Source organism: Lissotriton helveticus, chromosome 5_1, assembly GCF_964261635.1.
Source record: "Lissotriton helveticus chromosome 5_1, aLisHel1.1, whole genome shotgun sequence".
Lineage (NCBI taxonomy): Eukaryota > Metazoa > Chordata > Amphibia > Caudata > Salamandridae > Lissotriton > Lissotriton helveticus.
This window is the reverse complement of record NC_136065.1, coordinates 2,142,867,338-2,142,888,868: the sequence shown is the minus strand read 5'-3', so window position 1 is coordinate 2,142,888,868 and position 21,531 is coordinate 2,142,867,338. Positions and strand designations below refer to the sequence as shown.

Below are 21,531 nucleotides of genomic sequence, written 5' to 3'. Positions count from 1 at the left end.
CATAGCTGGAACATCAGGGCATATCCCTGGTCGCACAACACCTGGCAGGTTCTCTGGACGCCAGGGCAGACGAACTCAGCCGCAGGTGCATGATGGATCACAAATGGCATTTTCACTCTGAGGTGGTGCAAGGTCTCTTTCAGCAGTTGGGAGAGCCATGGTTAAATCTATTCGCCACCGAAGAAAACGCGCAGTGTCAGCAGTTCTGTGCATTGGAATTTCCAAGGCGGCACTCGCTAGGCGATGCTTTACACCGCTAGTGGAGTTGCGGTCTTCTATACGCCTATTCCATTTCTGCCCAGAGTGCTGAAGAAGATCAAGAGCGACCGGGCCCAAGTCATTCTTGTGGCTCCGGATTGGCACGAACAGTCTGGTATCCCGAGCTGCTCAACATGCAAAAAACCGACCAAGAAAGCTGTTTGAACTAATCAATACACAATCCAAGGAACAACCCCAACTATCACATAGCACAATAGGTGATATACCATCCTGTGAAGACTTCTCTGCTTTCTTCAATCTAAAGACTGATAACATAAGGAAAGATCTCCTCAATGACGTAAACCTTTACTCCAACCCCCACAGCATAATATCCACTGAACCAAAGAACAATGCTGCATGGTCATCCTTTGATACCTACTCTGAAGATACAATTAACAAACTGCTCACCACATTGAAACCTTCCAATCACCTCACAGACCCCCTTCCTGCTAACGCTGTAAAGGACTTCATCCCAATTCTCCTCCCACTATGGACCAAAATTATCAATAGCTCACTTTAGCAAGGTCACATCCCGACTCCCTCAAAGTTGGACAAGTCACACCTATACTCAAGAAACCAACAGCTGACCCTTCTGACTTAAACAATTACCGTCCTATTACCAACATTCCCACCCTTGCCAAATTGTTGGAAAAATGCGTACAACTCCAACTAACGAAACACATTGAACAGTTTGACCTCCTCAACGCTCATCAATCAGGCTTCCGAGCAGGGCACAGTACTGAGACTGCTATTACACACATAATTGACGACGCCCTCCAAATCCTTGATCAAAACGATACCTGCCTCCTCATCCTTCTTGATCTGTCCTCAGCATTTGACACAGTCAAACACGAGAACTTACTCGAGTTGTTAAATACCAGAATGGGCCTATCTGGGACAGTTCTCAAATGGTTCACTTCCTTCCTACATAACCGGTCTCAGAAATTCAAGAGCAACAACCTGATGTCCCCACCAGTGCCTGTAACACTAGGCGTCCCACAAGGATCTTCCCTTTCTCCAACATTGTTCAACTTGGTCATGGAACCTCTCACCACCCTGCTACAAGCATCTAATGTACACTTTCACATGTACGCAGACGACACCCAACTATACCTGAAATTAGAATCCCCCAATGACATCAAACTTCTTAACTCAACGCTCAGAAACACACCATCATGGCGTGCCGATAATCCCCTCAAACTCAATGCCCTGAAAACTGAGTTCCTGCTGATCTCACCTCCTGCGAAAAGCTCCACCTCTCAAACCTGGCTTAAGCACCTAACAGCTCTCAATGTCCAACCTACCATCGTGGACTCAGCGAAATCTTTAGGCATAACACTTGACACCAATCTCAACATGCAACGGCATATCAGCAACGCAACTAAGGGAGCTAATTTCCAAATCAATACCCTGAGGAAACTTAAACCCTTCCTCCCAGCCAAGGACTTCCAAACTGCAGTACAAGCCCTAGTCATGCCGCGCTTAGACTACGGTAGCGTCGCCCTCTGCGGACTCCCCCTATCTACAACTGCACCCCTGAGAGCCTCTTTGATCGCTGCAGCGAGACTTATCACTGGATCAAAAAAACACTGCCATATTTCCTCTGACCTATAATCCTTGAACTGGCTGCCTTTTGAGGCCAGAATACATCTGAAAATTGCATGCATGATTCAAAGGGCTATACACCACAGCTCACCCGGTTACCTTACTCAGAAGCTGACAATTTCTGTTGGCTCAAGATCCACTAGAAGTACAAAGAATCTCCTTCTGAAACCTCGTAGATTCCGGAAGGAAAAAACATATAAACGCTCTTTCTCAGGAATGGCACCCAGGATCTGGAATTCACTCCCTCCAGAAACCAGACTTATCTCCTCCTCTGCATTCTTTAAGAAAGAAGTAAAAGCTATCCTCATGGCTAAATTTACCTGAACATGTACCTAACTTTGGAACTTTTTGAGACTCCTGACTATTTGTAATACTTGCTTATCAGATTGACTATTTGTATTATTGTTTAACTGATTGTTTATGCTCCCTCTTTTATCTACCTTATTTTTACTACCCATTTACTACCTCAACTATATGTCGCTCAAAAGCCTGTTAATTGCTCTCTTGTTTTTACTACCCCCTTGTTGTAAAGCGCTCTGATATCTGCAAAGATCTTGTTTGCGCTATATAAAACTCTCAAAATAAATAAATAAATAAATAAAATAAATAAACATGGCCATCGATCCCCTGATCAGACTGCCTCTTCGGGAGGATCTTCTGTCGCAGCAGCAGGGGACGGTTCTCCACCTGAATCTGTCCAGCCTTCACCTCCTTGTGTGGAGATTGAGCGGCGGCCGTTGACGACGTTTGACCTGCCTCCCAAAGTCTGCAATGTTATCTTGGCAGCCAGGCGTCCCTCCACTAAAACGGTATACGCCTGCAGATGGAACAAATTTGTGGCATGGTGCACAGCAAAGGCTGTGGATCCCCTTTTCACCCCTCTTTCTGAGGTTCTCGTGTTCCTCCTTTCTTTGGCCCTGCAGGGCTCTGCTCTGGGCACTCTAAACGGCTACCTCTCGGCCATTTCAGCCTTCTTTAGGCTTCCTGATCAACCTTCTCTTTTCAGGTCCCCTGTAAATAGATTCCTTAAGGGCATTACTCATCTTTGTCCTCCTGTTCCCCTCCCTCGTAATGCATCAGTGGGACTTGAACTTCGTTCTTACCTACCTCGTGTGCGCTCCTTTTGAGCTTCTACATAACTGTCCTCTCAGACTTCTCACTTTGAAAATTGCCTTTCTGGTGGCCATCACCTCTGCACGCAGGGTGAGTGAGCTACAAGCTTTCATCCAAGCCTCCCTTTCTGGTTATCCATCCAGACAAAGTCGTCCACAGAACTAGACCTTCTTTTCTTCCCAAGTGGTTGCTTCTTTCCACATTGGCCAATCCATCACTTTGCCCACCTTCTTTCCGCCGCCGCATCCTACAAAAGAGGAATAGACGCTCCACCGTCTGGATCCAAAACGTGTGCTTTCCTTCTACTTGGATCGCACCAAACAATTCTGGGTGGATGACCAACTCTTTGTTGGTTACGTGTGCACTAAGAAAGGTCGGGCCATGCACAAACCAACCATCTCCAGGCGGGTCGTTCTGTGCATCAAAGCCTGCTACTCTTTGGCAAAGAAGGAGCCTCCAGTGAGGCTGCGTGTCCATTCCACCAGGGCGACAACAACATCTACTGCTTTGGGCCGAGGAGTCCCCCTAAATGACATCTGTCAGGCAGCTACGGGGGCATTGCTGCACACGTTCACCAAACACTACTGCCTAGACAGCTAAGTCCAGAGAGACGGCTTATTTGGCTGTTCTGTTCTCCAGGACTTTCTGGTGTGAACTTAGTTCGCAGACCCACCTCCGGGGTATCTATTCTAAGGTAGGGAATCTGTAACTGTTTCTTTCAGATGAACAAGTAACTTACCTTTGGTAACGATATATCTGTAAGAATGATAGGTTAGTTATAGATTCCTTACCGCCCCACCCATCCTCCCCGTTCTGCGAACTGGCTTCTAGGGTTAAGCACTTCCTTTCAGGGCCCTAGTTTTGTGCACCAGTGGTCAGTGACTTGCATGGCTCTGCGCTTCTGGGGGGGGGAAGTTGTGTACAAAACGGACATCCGTGCGCGAGGGGGGTGTCTAAGTAGCTACCGCGACATCTTCCTGGCGATCACCACCACGACGACAAACGCTGTGTTGACCGACGCCACCTTCCGACGCGCAGGGGTACTGCTAATGAAAACTTTCCGGATCCAGTCTGACAGCTGGGGGTAATTCTAAGGTAAGGAATCTATAACTAACCTATGTTTCTTACAGATATATTGTTACCGTAAGTAAGTAACTTATTCGTCAGGTTTATTATAAAAACATATCTTACGTTTAAGGAGCCTGATGAATCTATAAAGATCTGCTTTGAGTTTGAAATACTGCCCCTTGATGGCTTGTGACTGGTAAGGACATGTGGTAACAGAAATAAAAAGCATTATGTGTGCATTGTTCTTTTGTTTTTTGTAGGGACAGCTTGGTAACACGCAGAGTCAGGGGCTGGTACCCTGCATCCTTTTTGTCTTGAAAGAAATGCTGCCCAACTACCACAAGTGGCGCTACAACACCCATGGAGTGAGAGAACGCATTGGTGAGGACAGAACTTGAGGCCTAGATCAGTTTGTCTAGTTCTCTTTCCAAGCCTCTACAAATACCGACCTCTTTCTGTAGCTATCTTCCTGTATTTTTTCTGTTCCGTTAGCCTTGATCATTTGATTTCACTTTATCTATTTCTGTGCAGCAGGTCTCTCTCTCTAGCTTGTTTTCTTGTTCTATAGCTGTCTACATGGGCTTCGTTTTCCTTTGCTCTAACTGTCTTTTGTTCCTTTTTTCCTGTTGTTTTTTTTTTTTTACTCCCTTTAATCTCCTGTTGGTTTCGGTCTCTTTTTCAGGTTCTGAAGCGGTTTCGTCTAGTCCTGTCGTTTGTTTCCTGCAGCTCTTTCTGGAGTCTATTGTTGATATTCTATGGCTACTTTTCTGACCCATAGCGGTCATTCTCTGCTACTTTTCCCCATTCTGTAGTGATCTTTGTAAGGAAACCTGCTTCTTGCAGGTTTAACCCCACTTTATGCCTCCATTTTGACTACTAGACACTGGTGTAATGGATCTGAAATGCACGGAGCTTAACCAAACAGGGCTCAGTGTGTGTGCTCTGACCCTTGAAATGGAGCATGTTTAATTGGCTTGTCCCCGTTTGGCATGGCCCAACCTACTTATAAGTCCCAAGTATATGGTACCGGAGGGCACCGAGGGCATGCTAGCTGAGGTGTCTCTCGTGGACTGCAGCACTTGTTGTGCCGCACGAGTATGGCAAGGTAAAACCTGGATCTCGTTCTGCCTCTCAGACTGCAACGGCAGTTTAAAACTGCTAACCTGACGTTGCCATTTAAGGTAATGGCAAAGCCCAAACCTCCCCTTCTAATATATATGTCGCCCTTAATGTAGGCCTCACAATCCCCAAGACCGGGTTCAATATATCCAGGGGTTCTGGCTGTAAAATACCTAAATTGACTTCTTTTTCTGTGGAAAGGCCATTTGGAAAGTACAGATTTGCAGACTGACATCTCAGCTCTTCTAACTTCTGAATGGGACTAATAAAGTTGGTACTGTAAGGTATCAAAATAATCAGTTTTTTAAATCTGAATTAATGGTTAAATCGAATGTAATGTTACACGTGTGCAAAGTGCACATTTGGAACGTGCCTCTTTACTTGCCCAAGCTTTCCAGTGCCTGTTTATTGTTATACAAGGGGGTTTGTCCTCCAGTCGGCTTTCTGCCCTCTTGGGGAGATGTACTAACAACTCCCAGGAAAGGAGACAATAGAAGCCTGCACTGGAGAGGTGTTTCCTCCCTCCTTCAGGAGAAGCTGCCTTTGAAGGGTAAATGGGAAACCCTGGGAGAGGGGCTGCTCTATTGTTTAGGCAGACATACCGGCACTAGGGATAAAGAAGGTGTAGGAGGCTGGCTTGGTATATGGTGCTCACTTATGTAAGGGCAGCACCCTGCATCAATCTAGACAAATCCTATGGTGATTTTAGTGGTCTTAGACAACCTTAGAAAGCTCTCTATGGTAGCTGTGGAGAGCAGCCTTCACGGTTAGCCCAGAAGGAGTGTAAAGCAGCTCATTTTACCGGACCGTAATCTTATTGGTATAGATTAAGTGAAAAAGAACCACACAATGTATTTCTAAAGACAGGTATTTATTACAAGGCACTCAGCAACACATAATATCTCCTCCCCTGAGATATAACACAATATACTCCATCTTGTGTGATAGATAACCGGTAAGTAGCACACAATACACAGTGGTCGCCTGGGGAAGACCAAACCATATACTAAAATATAGGGATGCAATTCAAGTCAACGAGTAATATTGGTTTGTAAGGAAGAAGGACCCTTCGCAGTGGACCCTGACGAAACGCTGTGGAAGACAGAAGTCAAGGAGCCACCCCACCTGTGGATAACCCAGGAACCAGGATACCTACACCTAGGAGCTGGGGGCACAGGTGCAAAGTGACTTTGAAGACTGCTGTTGAACACAATGGAGGACGTCAGTAGGTTTCCGCTGACAAAGAAGGTGAAAGAGTCCTGTGGAACCCAAAGGGGGTTTCAAGTCGAGGAGTAACTGCAAGCAGAGGGGACAGAGTCTGCCACTCAGGAGTGACCTGGAGGCAGGGAAAACCAGGTCTGCCGTTGTCGAGAGATGCCGGAGAATCTTTGTAGAAATGTCAAGACACCGGTCCGCCGAATGAGTAGCTCCACCCGGGGCTACCACGATACTGCAGACAGTCTAGCAATTCCAACGGACCGTGTCTGTACGGGTCATTTTAAAGCATCAGCAGATTTGTAGTCCGTACCTTTTCGATGCTTCCGATCCCATTGGTACTGGTCGGTCGGTGCAACTGTTGTGGTTGCGTCGTGAAATTAAGTGATGCAGCGACGTGGTACACAGGAGTTCTGTTGTAGTGTCTCCGACGAGGGAAACTGGCCTCAAACTCTGTGAGAGGACAGTTCAGGCCTCATGGGAGTTGCAGAGACACCACCTGTGTTGATGAGCCTTTTGGAGTCCGAGGCAGCCCAGGATCAGCAGACTGGCCAGCTGTGTTATGGTGCCTGCAGATGCAGGGGAGTGACTCCTTCACTCCAAGGGAGATTCTTTCAGGTGTCTTTGATGTCCACAGGTCTTGTGAGGAGTCTGTATGGAGCACGGGCACATACGCTGCAGTCGACTAACAGGGCGGTGAGAACAGGAGCTGCCGAAAAATTCCCAGTTGCAGTCTTGGGAGAGCGAAGTCCAGCTTGGTCCAGAGTACCCAGACGGTTGAAGTGGTGTCCGATCTGAATCTTGTCCCATGACGAATCTAGGGACCCATAGGTAAGCTCTTAAGTACCCTAAGGTGAGAGTTGAGATGATTCAGGGGTCCCTCCCAGAGGAGGGGTTGGACAGGGGAAGGATACTCCCATGTTCTTTGTCCAGTTTCGTGCCAGAGTGGGAGCCAATGGCTTCCTGAGCTGGTTTGGACTGTAGTATGCATGGAGTGCACCCAATGTGCCCTTCTAGCCATCTCGGTGGTGCTGGCAAGTGCCCCCACCCTGCCCCAATACACTAAACCCTGTTTGGGAGGTGGTTACACCTCCCTGTGACAGGATATCTATTGTTCTGCATTCCTGCTGCTCGGGCTTGGCTCAGCAACAGGAGAGCAGAAACATCTCTAGTCTTCAGCAGCCCCGAGCTTGCTGTCCGGATCTGGAAGACTGGTACTGGGAGCACGGAGGGCCTCCCTGAGGAGCTTTACAGTACATGCAATCACACCTTCCACAATGGCTACGGTGTGGGGTATGATTCCAACATGTTTTATGCTAAACACAACAGGGTTCATTACAGCCAGTTTAGAGATGGTCTTGGTGTAATGACGCATGGCCACTCTGTATTTTAATGGCTGATGCACTTACAACCCGGGAAAATGGACTCATAGGTTGTAGGGGTGCCCTCCGATATAAGGAAGATTATATCTGTCGTAAGTGGTGCTAGCATCAGCTTACACATGATGTAGTGGCAGGTCTGTAGTCACAATTTGGGTGGTCTCTCTTGTGTGGCATAATACATGCATCAGTCTGTGGGAGACCCCTGGTGTACCTATTCCATCTGTACCATATACTAGGGACTCGGAAGGGTACATCAGTAGCCGATCTGGAGTATACCTAAGTACTCCCCATGTCCAATATAGGGGAAGCACTGAGGCTGGGGCCCTGGTTAGCAGGATTCCAGCCAGAGTAGTCAGAAACAGCTTAACATCAGGCAAAAAGTGGGAGTAACCATAAAAGCAGCTCCTACTTTCCTACAGAAGGGAAAGCTATTTGTCAAACCAGTTTTCCAGGGGCATGTAACTCCCCTTAGTATCCTCCCTTCTGGGTTAGTCTAGGGAGCTCTGGATGCTGAGGGGTGGTTTGGGCCATGTTGGGAGTTGGCAGAATGGTGCATCCTGGGATAGAGAGAAGCCACACTTCCCAGGAAGTGGTCATCAAGAGGGAAGAAACCTGGTAGCCCATTGGCTACCAACCATATAATACCCAGAAAGATTTTCTGAGCATTAACAGGGCACCTCGAGCTCAGATCTTGGCTGGACTGGAAGGAGGACTGCCCTGCTGCACTGTGGAATCCGCAAAGAAAGGCTGCAATGGTGTGAACTGCACCTGCTGAACCTGGTGGCTAGCAAAGGAGGAGGACTGCCCTGCTGCACTGTGGAATCCGCAAAGAAAGGCTGCAATGGCCTGAACTGCACCTGCTGAACCTGGTGGCTAGCAAAGAAGGAGGACTCTACCTGCTATGTCCTTATTGTGGAGAATTCATCTCCGGAGCCCACCCAAATCAAAGAGACTCCAAGGCTCAGTTGGCTTGACCGCTTGATCTGAAAGAGACACATTAGTGATAGACTCCTTACCTTAGAATATCCCCAGGCGTCAGACTGGATCCAGAAAGTTTTTTGTCAGAAGTACCCCTGCGCATCGGTCGGTGGTATCGCGTGGCTCCGCGTTCGTCGCTGGCGTCGTAAGCTCCGGGATGATGTCACGGAGACTACTTAGGTGTCACCCATGCACGCTGACGTCAGTTCTTTCTTTTTCCGCGCCAGCAAGCGCAGATCCGCTTAGAGCACATACTCTAGTCACTTATTGACTAACTTTTTGAGACTTTTGTCTCTACCTCTTTTGAGTCTTTGACTCCTGGTGCCACGTAGGGATGCCTGGATTTAAATCCTGTGGGGCCTGTTACTGTACGATGTCGGTGGCCGACCCCCATGGCGTTTGTCTCTACTGTCTGGAGCGTGACCATAACTCTCGGTCATGTCCCAACTGTCTGGCCATGGCTCCGAAGGCTTTGCGGGAGCGGTCCCGAAAGCTGCTGAAGGCCCGGCAGTCGTCGCGGTCCAGGTGTTGCTCAAGGGACCGTCTGTGGAGCCATAATCCTCATCGCTCCACGGGGTCGAAGTCTTCGCCCTCTGAATCGGGTAAGAGACGTCACAAGAAAAAGTCGAAGAAGCGTGTTTGCTCTCAGACGTCCCCCGTCCCCCTCCCCCATGTCGATCTTCGGATGTGGACGAGGGGGCCAGGGGTCCTTCCCCTGTGGCTCCGTTGGAGCCTAGGAGTCCCATGGCCTACCCTTCTTATCAGGGCCCGTCGGCGACTCCAGCCCAGGTGCAAGAGTTTCATGGACCGCCTTTTTAGGCCTAGGGCTCCTGCCGGTGCGCCTTCGGACCCGTGGTCCCTACGGAGGGCCGTTGCTCGCAACCGGCTCCGCAAGGTCCTCCGCTGGTGGCTCCGGCCCCGGCACTCCAGGGTCTTCTGCCGGTGGCTCTGGCCCCGGCGCCCCCTGCGGCGACGTGGACTCTGTTCGTTCCGCCTCCGATCTTGCCCGAATTCCAGGGCTATTTTGCCCCGGCTTGGGACCTGAATTGGGACATGGAGCTGGATCGGCGCCGACCTGCGCCGTTCCAGACGCCGTTGGAGCATTTGTTTACCCATGTGCCTCCCCCGCCGCTGCCGCCTGTGCCTCGTGCTGTGGAGGAGGGGGTGATTGGGAGGGGTTGGAGTATCCTCTTGCACGGCAGTGCAAGTCCAAACATGAGTGGGCAGAGGAATCGGAGGATGCAGGTGGCCTTGACCTCTCCTCTGAGCCGGGTTTTATGTCTCCTCCCGCTGTCATGGAGGAAGGCGACACTTATTCTGTGGTGCTTCGTAGAGCAGCTGAGGCCCTTGACCTCGATCTGCCTACTGTCTCTCATAAGACGAACCTCCTTACTGAAGTGCTTCAGCCGGCTGCAAGATCTACGGAACCTTTGCTTCCGTTCAATGAGGCCTTGACGGACGTTTTGATATGCACCTGGTCTAGTCCAGCCACAGGGTTCCCTGTGGATAAGAACGTGGCCCGGCCAGGCACCGGGTGACCCTGCCTTTTTAACTAATCATCCGACTCCAGAGAGCCTGGTCATTCAGGCCTGGTCATTCAGGCCTCCACGTCCCTAAGTGCGTTTCCTACTGCCCGCCGGATAAGGAATTGAAAACGCTGGAGCAATTTGGCAAAAGATTATTTTCCTCTGCCTTCTACTAGCAATAAGAGGACTTTGAGGGACGTCAGTCCCGTGATCAGGACAGCCTCACCTGCATCCGTGGATCACATCGCACCCACAGAATCCTTTAGCAGCTTCAGCATCCTTCATCCCTTGCATCAGGACCACTTCAATCGGAATCCATTGCAAAGGGGAGAAAGGGCCTGCATCTGCCTGGAGACTCCTTCACCTACAGAGGCAACTGACTGTGAGGACCTGGCTGGTCCCTTGCATCAGGACCACTTTCATAGGAATCCATTGCAAAGGGGAGAGAGTGACTGCATCTGCCTGGAGCCTGCTTCACCTACAGAGGCAACTCACTGTGAGGAGCTTGCTGGCCCCTTGCATCAGGACCACTTCCATCGGAATCCATTGCAAAGGGGAGTAAGGGCCAGCATCTGCCTGGAGCCTGCTTCACCTACAGAGGCAACTGACTGTGAGGATCTTGCTGGTCCCTTGCCTGGCTCACTGCTGGAGGTGGTCGCCTAAAGTGCCTGTATCTGCCTGGAGCCTGCTTCACCTACAGAGGCAACTGACTGTGAGGACCTTGCTGGTCCCTTGTCTGTCTCCCCGCTGGAGTTGGTCGCCTAAAGTGCCTCTGAGATCGCAATGCAACTAACCCAACTTTTTGGTGAAAAAGTGTTTGTGCCAAATTCATTCAGTTTTCCTGCTCTTGTTCACGGTTGAGTAAAATGCTTTGATTTACTATACCTTGTAAATTCTAGATCTCCGGAACCCTCCTGCTGATCTTTTTCGTTGTGGTGTCTACAAATACATAAAAATAGAGTCTATTTTTATAAATTAGTGTCAGATTTCTTTTGTCTCGTTGATTTCTTCTTCAATTGTTTTGGTTTTAAATACTGTACACTTGTTCCTTGGTGAAAGTCTTGCTGCTCAGCGCCACAGTTAACCAAGGTTGAGCTGAAGGTTTGACAAACTGAACCTAAGGGTCTTAATGGGGTTTGTAAGTGTATTACATGGTGAGGTCACACAACATCACCATATAGGACACCTCATTTCCCTAGTCGTTTTTTCAGGTTCTGTACCTGGCTCCTCTTCTGTTTCTGTAGCTTTGTTCTTCTGGCTCTTTTTGGGAGCCTATAGCTGATATATTGTATGCATTTCTGGCCCATAACAGTCATCCTCTGCTGCTTGCCCCTTTTGTTAGTAGTCTTCATGTGGTCCTTTTCATTGGCCTATAACCTTCTTGCTTTCCTACTCCTTCCTGTCCTGTGGCTGTCTTCTAGGTCTGCAGCTGCTTTCTGCTGCAGCTGTCCTCTGCCTCATTTTAGGTTCTGTGGGCTTATTCTCCTCTTCCTTCTCTTAATTCTGCAGCTGCCCTGCTCTGGTTTCTTATCTGCTTATGTAGCCGTCTTTTTCAGGTACTGTAAATGTGTCCCTATGGCTCTTTCTTCTTCTGCAGCTATCTTTGTCTCACCTTTCTGTTATTTTTCAGGTTATGTTACTGTCTACCTCTGGCCTTTTTTCCTGTCTCTAGCAGTCTTCAGTAGTTCACCTACTGGTTGTGTAACTGCCTTCATCTGGATCTTCTTGTTTGGAACTGTGTTTATTTTGCAATTCACTGTTCTTTCTTTTTGTCTCTGCTATCTCTTTCTCTGTGGCAATCTTGTTTAAGCTCTGTGTTCATCTCAATCATAGTTTAAGTTGGTCTTTAACTGTTTTAGATAATCTTCTACTGGATAATTTTAACTGTTCGAGGCATGTGGACTGCTGAATTCATATCTGTGCATAGATCGCCGCCTAGTGTTGGGTCCGGATGATTGCACATTGTTGTCCTGGAAGAGTCTTCGAAGTATCACGAGATAGGTGGCTCCTCCCTGTGACTACAGTGCGCATGGTCATCCTCTCAATCCTCAGATTGTTTTTTTCCGCCATTGGGTTCGGATGTACTTTCCAGCACTCCAAGTTCGGAATCAACAAAAACTTTTCTAAAGGCCAAAAGGCCTTCGAATCCGTCGGTATTGTAAAGCGCTCGGTACCGATACACATCTTCAACATCTGTTGCACTCCGGTCGTCGAATCGGGCCGTTAGGCCTTCACGACGCCACGTGGACCGACCGTCGATGGAACGCAGTCCATTCAAATACTGCCCGCAGTGCAACTCGAAGTTCCCGCACACAGATAAACATCCAGTGTGCAACAAATGTCTATCTCCAGGCCACAATGAAGATAGTTGCCTAGCCTGTGCACAGTTCCGGTCAAAGAAGACAATCCAGAATCGACGTGCGGCGAGGCAAGAAATGCAGAGGTCGGCACCAGAGCCCGAGAATATCTTCGACGATGAGGAAGACCTATTTAACGCCGAAGACTCGGATCTCGACGAAGCACAATACTCGGAGCACGACTCCGAATATTACCCCGACGAGGAAGATCAAATCGTCGATCTCGAGGAATACGATCAAGACATCGTAGCTGTCTAAGACGACTCAGATGACGACGAGGGGCGAACCGTGAGTACACCGCCCCATATAGACACTACACCGATATCAGAGACTCAGGTCGAGGCATCGCCAGCAGGCCTTAGCCAAGATCAACATACTATTTCTACAGCCCCGCCATACCGCCCGGCTAAGAACACATCAAAAGAGCCCTCCGAGACACGATATACGATACCGGTTCCATCCAAACCGACACTCGTCGATAATACCGTCTTCGGACCGAACTATATCGACCCGAAGGTGATTAAACCAAAGGGCGCCGACCCGAAGGCCACAGTCCCAATACAACCTTCAAAGCCCACAAAAGTCGACTCAAGCTCGAAGACGAAAGCCGTCGAGTCGACCTCGAAGCCAAAAGCCGTCGAGTCGAGCTCAAAGCCAAAAGCCGTCCAGTCAACGTCGAGGCCAAAGCACGTCGAATCGACCCCTAAACAAAAGCACATCGACTCGACCTCCAAAACAAAGCACGTCGAAGCGAGCAAATCTGGCTCAACTATCGACAAGGGGAAAAAACAGGTCGACAACAGCAAACGGCCAACGCCCAAAACAAACGTCGAACCGAAAGTGAAACCAAAGTTGGACCGAAGCAAATCGGTTGAGCCGAAGCCCATCGATCCAAAGAGGGGCGTCGAGCCAAAGACGCAGGCTCTGCAAACACCTAAAGCCACTGCCGAACCGACAAAAACGGTCGGTCCGAAGAACGTGGTAAAGCCTGTAAAAGACGTCCAGCCGACAAAACCTGTCGAAAAAGCTCATAAACTGATCCAACCACCAAAAGCGGTCGAACCCATTAAAGGCATCGAACCGAAAAAGCTCAAACAAAAACCTACGACACCAAGGCAAAAAACTGTGGAAAAAGAGCTTATACATCCAGACCCTTCCACAGAAGACCAGTCAAAAATATATATTGACCCAGAAACTGGAAAAGTGACTGTTTACCATAAAAAGAAAAGACCTCTGCCTACTGAAGACTTTCCAAAAATTCCACTTAAAAAAAAAAGACTGTGCTACCTCTCCAATACTTTTTGAACCTATCTCTCCAGCTATGCCTACTACTCCATACGCCCCAACCTCACCTGCACGCTCTGACTACAACCCAGATGAAGATCAGGATACAGATGTATTGTTTGGTTATCCACAAAACCCATATGGAGACCCCAATTTACAGCCATGGGGTGGGGGAGGTGAACCAGACACTGATGGGACTCTGCCTATTACAGAGCCTACAGTATACCCAACTAAGCCGTCACCCACAGAGGATACAGTGGCTTTTAACTCTCTAATAGATAGAGCAGCAAGCTACCATAATGTTGATATGCATCAAATGCTATTGAAGAAGATTTTCTTTTTGATACCTTAACAACATCAGATAGGAATGTGAAAACACTCCCCATGTTGAGGGGCGTCTTAAAACACGCAAATGACATTTTTAAGGACACTGCTAGGGCACGTGTCATAAACCCTAGAATTGAAACAAAATATAGGGCTGCACCTATAGACTCTACATACATCAAGGGACAACTACCTCTAGACTCCTGAGTGATATCCAACGCACGAAAACGTGCATTTTTGCAGACTACTGGAGAGGCTGCTCCTCCTGACAAGGAGTCAAAGATTTTAGAGACATCAGGCAAACGAGTGGCGGCTCAGGCAGGAAACTCCTGGAGAATAGCCAATACACAGGCCTTGCTAGCCAGATATGATAGAGCGCACTACGACAGTTTGGAAGAAGTTCTCCAACACTTACCTGATCCATATAAACAGTAGGCAGATGAACTCATACAAGAGGGTAAGCTCATCACCAATGCATCCATTAAATGTGCCCTGGACGCGGCAGACACAGCTGCCAGATCCATCAACACAAGCGTACTGCTTAGGCGACACGCATGGCTTTGCATATCAGGCTTTAAGAATGAAGTCCAAACCACTATTCTTAATCAGCCCATAAACCCAGATTTTTTGTTTGGTCCAGCAGTTGACTCAATTCTGGACAAAATGAAAAAGGACACGGAGACTGCGAAGTCCATGGGAGCTCTTCAGTCCCAACAACACAGAGGCTCCTTTCGTCGCTCCAATTATAGAGGAGGAACACGAGGAACATCACAGCAGTCCTCCAACTACAAGACTAACACACAATCCACATACAACAAGAATTCAAACAGGGGTGGATACAGAAGAAATAACACCAAGGGAAGAGGCCGTGGATGTGAGAAGTTGGCCTGATATATGATGCTCACTAATTCTCGTGATCACCTTGTATCAGTCCAAACAACCCTTATGGTGATTGGTTGTAAGTCAACCTTATAGACCAGCTATCCTAATGGTAGCATGGACAAAGCAGTCTTAGCTCTTTTGGCATGTGAAGCCAGCTGTTTTACCACATATAACCCCTTGAATACCAGATGAAAGGACACCACACAGGTTGTTATGAAAATAAACACTATATTTATTAATAACAAACACCTCTGAACTCTTTATGAGATCAGAGGGCTAAGCACATGACAATCTCTTAGGAAAAATACGATAAGTTGCACAAAATTACAATGGTGCCCTAGGGGCACGGCAAACCATATACTAAGTAAATGGTATAAGGAAATCGATAGAAGGAATGGAGCTGTCCAGAGGCTGTAGGATCGCAGGGACTACGCTATCCTAACTTCAGGTAAGTAATAGGAGGCCCACGGAACACGTGTGCAGAGTGTGAACTCACACGCGGGATGCGTAACGTCTATGGACAGTACAGTTCAAGAAAAAGGTGAGTACGGACAATCCTGACTAGTTAGGACTAAAACGACTGTGAATCTGGACACTAGGAGAGTCAAGCTACCCTTGAGCACCGAAATGCTCTCGTTACCTCACCCACGGGCTGCGGGTGCATAGGTGCGAAGTTGTGTCGGGTTTCTGCGTTGAAGTCTATGGAGCCTGGAAGAAAAGATGCTGCAGGCGACCAGGAGGAAGATGTCCGGTGTGATCCAAGGGGGGGGGGATCAGAGACGCTGAAGACCTGAAAGCAGAGGGGACAATGTTCAAAGTCACTAGCCAGTGACTGGAGTGGAACCAGGAAGGAACCAGATGTCGTCGTCGCGATCAGGTGAAGAGTGGACGCTTGACTCTGCAGCCACGTGGACCAGGAGGTGTCTTCGACGACCAGGATGGAGGCACGAGCTGTCCCACGCAGGCTCTCGCTGTCGGCAGTGTCTGTTCCAGATTCGGCGTCAACAGGCCTTGGCAAAGGCAACCCACGCGGTGAGTGAAAAAGGCGTCTGGTGCGGACTAGGAGAGCCCGGGGTGCTCCTCTTTTGAAAGGGAACAAGGGCCAGTCTGGAGCAACCAGACCAGCAGTGTAGTCTTCAAAGTTCGTCGTCTAGGAGGCCACTAGCCAGCCGGCAAGTGACCAGACAACGCGTCGAGCAGCAAACAGGCAGAAGGGCCCCACGCAGATCTCGTGGAAGCTGGAGGGCTGATCTTCGGTGCAGGAGTTGCTCGGGGCTGGGGCTTCCCAAACCCCAAAACACTTGGTCGAGTTTACCTCGGGAGTTGTGCTGGAAGCGAAGTGCAGTTTCTTTCAAGATGGCCGGTCCCACGTGTCTCGTCGCACCCACGGGTCTCAGCTGTGCTGCAGATGTGAGTTGAGGTCGGAGAGGTCTGGGAATCCGGGTCTTGTCGGTCTCTGAAGTCTGGATCCTCGAGGGAAGACGACAAAGTGAAGCTGCTGGACGCTTGATGGTGCCTGCAGTTGCAGGGTGGACACTCCTTGCCCACAAGGGAGATTTCTTCAGTCTTCTGTGGAGCAGAACGTCGAAGTCCAGAGTTTCTTCTTGTAGAGTAGTTCAGGATTAATCTAATCTGGAATGGGACCAGCTCCTACCTTTATCCTGCTAAAGGGGGCTGTACTGGTGACTAGGTCCCTCCCCTGGGTGGGACCAGGAAGGGGGGTGGTTACACCACCTATCCTTTGTCCGGTTTCGCGCCAGAGCTGGGGCAGGGATACCCCAGCAACTGGTTTGAACCGGTGTATGCACAGGACACCTTGTGTGCCCCAGGCATGTCTCATTCCTTTCAGGCCTGTCCTACCCAATACACAAAATCCTGTCTGGGGTGGTGCTAGCATCTCCCAAGGCAGGAAACCCTTAGTCCAAGCCTCCCTCGCTGGAAGGACTCCCAGCAGCAGGAGGTCAGACTTGTGTCTGTGGTGGCAGCATCCATTTTGTGATGCCAAGGCTCGAGCTTAACTTTAACCGGGGATACAGTTACATACATGTGTTATCCCTCTAGAAGGGTGGAATGCTACCCCCGTCGCCAGAACTGGCGAGGGGGTAGTATTCCAAAGCGTATGACACCTTACACGACATGTTTTGGTAATGCTATACCAAAGTTAGCATTCAACCGCGAGGATTATAATGCACTTAAGAGTATATGTTATAGCGTTATCATGGAACAGCTATAAGGACTTGGTTCCGCAAGCTGCAGACAGGCTCAGCTCATGCTAGAGCACCATCTCACATAATTCCAAGCACTCTGCCTTCAGGATTGATAAGGCCTGCCATAGGAGTGACTGATAGGAGTATATGTGTCCATTTTGGGGTTAGATATAGGTATACTACATCTATAGCAAAGGGTGATTACACCACCTTGCCCCAGCTGTCTTAGCAGCCAGTTGTGTCAGTTTGGATGGCCAGCCAGGGGTGGCATAATACATGCTGCAGCCCCTGGTAGGCCCTGGGTACACCTATGCCCTGGGTACCTAAGGTACACTGTACAGGGACTGATAAGGTGACCCAGTATCCAATTAGATATGTACCTAGGGTACATGGAGTCCATTTTAACCGAGAGAGCAGGAAGCCTGGCGTCCTGAATAGCAGGATCCCAGGCCAACTAAGTCAAAAACCAGCAAAACACTAGGCAAAAAGTTGGGGGTAACCATAGTCAGATATCCACCTTCCTACAATGGAGGCAATGCAAATAGATCCTCCACTAACACCAAACAGTGGCTTCTTGGCACTAGCCCCAAACCATATAACACCGGTCGGGGGAAGATTGCAACAATTTCTGCCAGTCTGGTTAAATATCACTACAGACAAATGGGTCAGGCAAATTATCCAACATGGCTATTGCCTCGAACTCACCTCCACACCACCCAACATACCACCGGTCCACCGTCCAATGTCTCAGGAACATATAACGCTACTACAGCAAGAGGTCAACAGTATGCTGCTAAAGGGGGCCATAGAACCAGTCCCACTCCAACAACAAGGAACAGGAGTATTCTCCCTATACTTCCTTATTCCAAAGAAGGACGGTTCTCTCAGGCCAATATTGGACCTCAGGCCCCTCAACCTGTACATTTTGTCAGAGCATTTCCACATGCTCACTCTCCAGGAAGTCTTACCATTGCTTCGCCAGGGAGACGTCCTAGCAACTCTAGACCTCAAGGACGCATACTTTCATATACCAATACACCCTGCTCACAGAAAGTATCTCAGGTTTACCATTCAAGGACAGCACTACCAGTTCAAAGTCCTACCATTTGGTGTCACAACAGCTCCACGGGTGTTCACCAAATGCCTAGCTACAGTGGCGGCGCATCTCAGGAGACACCACATTCATGTATATCCATATATGGACGATTGGCTAATACAAGCGCCATCGGCCCAGCAATGTGCCAACCACACGTCAAAAACCATTCATCTCCTGCACAGTTTAGGCTTCTCGCTAAACTACCCAAAGTCGCACCTGCAACCCTCCCAAGTCCAACAGTACCTGGAAGCCACTATAGATACGCTAACAGCAAAAGCATATCCCAACGCAGCACGGATCAACGGAATGCAAACACTGATCCAAAAGTTCAAACCTCAACACTCATTACCAGCACGAGTGTTTATGCAACTAATAGGCATGATGGCATCGTGCATATTCATAGTCCCTCATGCCAGACTACACATGCGTCCGCTGCAAGAGTGCCTTGCAAGACTCCCAACACCCTGGACTCATCAGCACCTCCCAACACTAACACTCTCCCACTTCCTCCCCCCATTACTCTACTCTATCACCCTCCGTCTACAGACACCTCACACCCTTCAACGTTGGAAGCCGATCACGCCTCCTATTGCGTCCCACACACCGCCACAGCCTCGTCCCCTCCCCCACATATCCCGCCATTCACACCTCCGACTAGCCTCTCAGAACACCCCCCCCTCCCCTAACTGCACCCAACGCAACATGATTCGCGCTCTTCCCATATCCCCCCTACACCTTGCGCTCCCGTCCCGCCCCGCACACCAATCAAATTCAAATCATCTTTATTCGGTTTCAAGTTCTTAGAAAAACCATAAAAGAGCAAAATACAATAAACATTTAAAGAAAAACATTAAGTTCGGTCCATTACTAAAATCTTAGTTAAAAGTAAAACGTTTTGCAGAAAGAATGTATTTTACACTGCAAAATCGTTATTATTTTGTAAGTTCGAGCGATGTCTAAGACATTGTTTTAAATACTGTGCCACTGATTTTGTCATTAGATTATTTTCCAGGAGTTGTAATGCCAAATAGGCAGGGCGGCATCTACGAACTTTCAGGACTTTCAATACAGGTAGTATCCACCTCCTGCGTAGTGAGTCATAAAATTTGCTGAAAAAAAGAACATGCAGTGTGGACTGTGACGAAGTTGAGTCGCAGGGACATACTGGTACAGTGTGTGACCAGACATTCTGGGTGGGAAATAAAACCATATAGTGATAGATGTTAAACCTGAGGCGAGTAAGGAGTAGTTTTTCAAATTGTGACAAGTCGTATTGCAGATACGGTTGAATAGTTGGAACCTGCTGTATTAATAGACAGTGTTGGACTGTTGGCTTTCCGATTTCATTCAGCATCCGCAGTTGGGAAAGATGTGACAGACAGAGAGTTTTTAGTTCTTTTTTAGTTATATCTGTCTCTGACAGTGGTTCATCAAAGAATCTTTGGAGACCAATATCTGAAAGGAAAGATTTTACGTATCCCAGCCATCGTATCTTTAACATATTCTCTAGTTTCATGCAGTCCTGGATTATTGCTCTTGTGAGCTGGCATTCGTCCGTAACCCATATTCTGCGCCATAGCATGATGGGCTGGATCTTGATGATATCAGCAATGTGGTCCAGCCCAAGTTCTAGATGGCATCCGAATGTTGTTGTACTCTTTGGAACTGCCAGCAGGAATTTTAGAAAAGCGTTTTCAACTATCTGCAATTGATCGACGTTTGTTGTTCCCCATACCAATCTTCTCAGAACACCCCTCCTCCCCCTACTGCACCCCACACAACATGACGCTCTCTCCTCCTATCCCCCCCCCACACTTGGCCCTCCCGCCACGCCCAGCCTTCACCCCTCCCTTAACCTCTCACCCCCCATTCTCACTCCCCACTATCCCACCGCCACCCCCGCAACACCCAGCCTCCACTCCTCCCCCACATACCCTTCCCTTCTTAGCACTGTTGCCCTGCCCAATAACGCCAACACCCATCCTAACACCAACCCTCTCTCTAACTTTTCCAGCCCCTTCCCCAGCACCGCCTCTCCACCCAGTCTCCCCCCCCCTCTCCAGTAACCTATACTCCTGTTCACCGCAAGTACCCTTCCCCAACTCCGTACCCAACACCAAGCTGGACATGATTATGTCCACCCTCCTCCAAATGAAAGAAGAACTACACTCCGTCAAAGAGCTGCTCTTCACACACCTCAGACCCCCCCCCCATCACCACCAGGATCATACCTAACAACACTCCTCCCGCACTTCCTACTCGCCTTACCACACAACAACTCACTAACAACACTCTCCCCTCACTTCCTACTCGCCTTACCACACAACACGCCCCACTCCGGACCTCTATCCCCTCCCGCAATGCCACCAATCGCCCCAGACGCACTACCAATACTCTCTCAGACCATGACATACACACCCTTCTCCACTCTTACGTCTCGGCTCCCCAAAATCGCTTAGCCTCCAACCACCTGTCCATCCCAACGATTCTCTCTAACCCCTTCAGGCACCACACGCACAACACCAGAGGCTCCGTCCCCAACAACCTCACAAATGTACCCCTCACTATAAAACCTTCCTCCACCCTCTGCGCCCCCAGACTCAAATGCATACTTCTCAATTGCAGATCGGCCCAAAGGCATTCCGCGGGGGTCGCCGATCTCATCATGTCCCTTGAACCGGATCTAGCCATTCTGACTGAAACATGGTTGTCTGATTCTTCTACACCTATCATGGATATCCTAGTCCCCCCCAACTACAGTATCAGTAGACTTGACAGGTCCAAAAAGACAGGCGGTGGAATTGCATGCATTTATAGAAGCAACCTCTCAGTTATTAAAGCGTCCGTTCCCTCTCTTACCTCTTGTGAATACCTCTGCCTTGATGTCATCAGCGAAAGCAAACCGGTATGCTCACTACACATCATATACCACCCACCTGGGGACAAGCTCTCCTTCTCCCAACAACTCATGGACTTAATCTCAACCAACTCAGGACGGCAAAACACCCACATTTTTCTTGGCGACTACAATCTCCATTGGAATGATCGCTGTGACAGAGTGGTGAATAGCCTCAAAAATTTCCTCGACGCCCTTGATCTCACCCAAATATGCAATAG

At 48.9% G+C, this 21,531-nt stretch overlaps 1 protein-coding gene across 2 annotated transcripts in view; it reads left to right on the top strand.

The window, feature by feature from the left end:
- The window catches only part of NUP188 (nucleoporin 188), a 761,473-nt gene that overhangs the window by 352,262 nt on the left and 387,680 nt on the right, over positions 1-21,531 (top strand). For both annotated transcript variants that reach the window (XM_078646272.1, XM_078646271.1), the window contains exon 21: positions 4,305-4,425. In XM_078646272.1, coding sequence (XP_078502398.1) covers positions 4,305-4,425 — 121 coding nt within the window. The remainder of the gene's footprint in view (positions 1-4,304; positions 4,426-21,531) is intronic.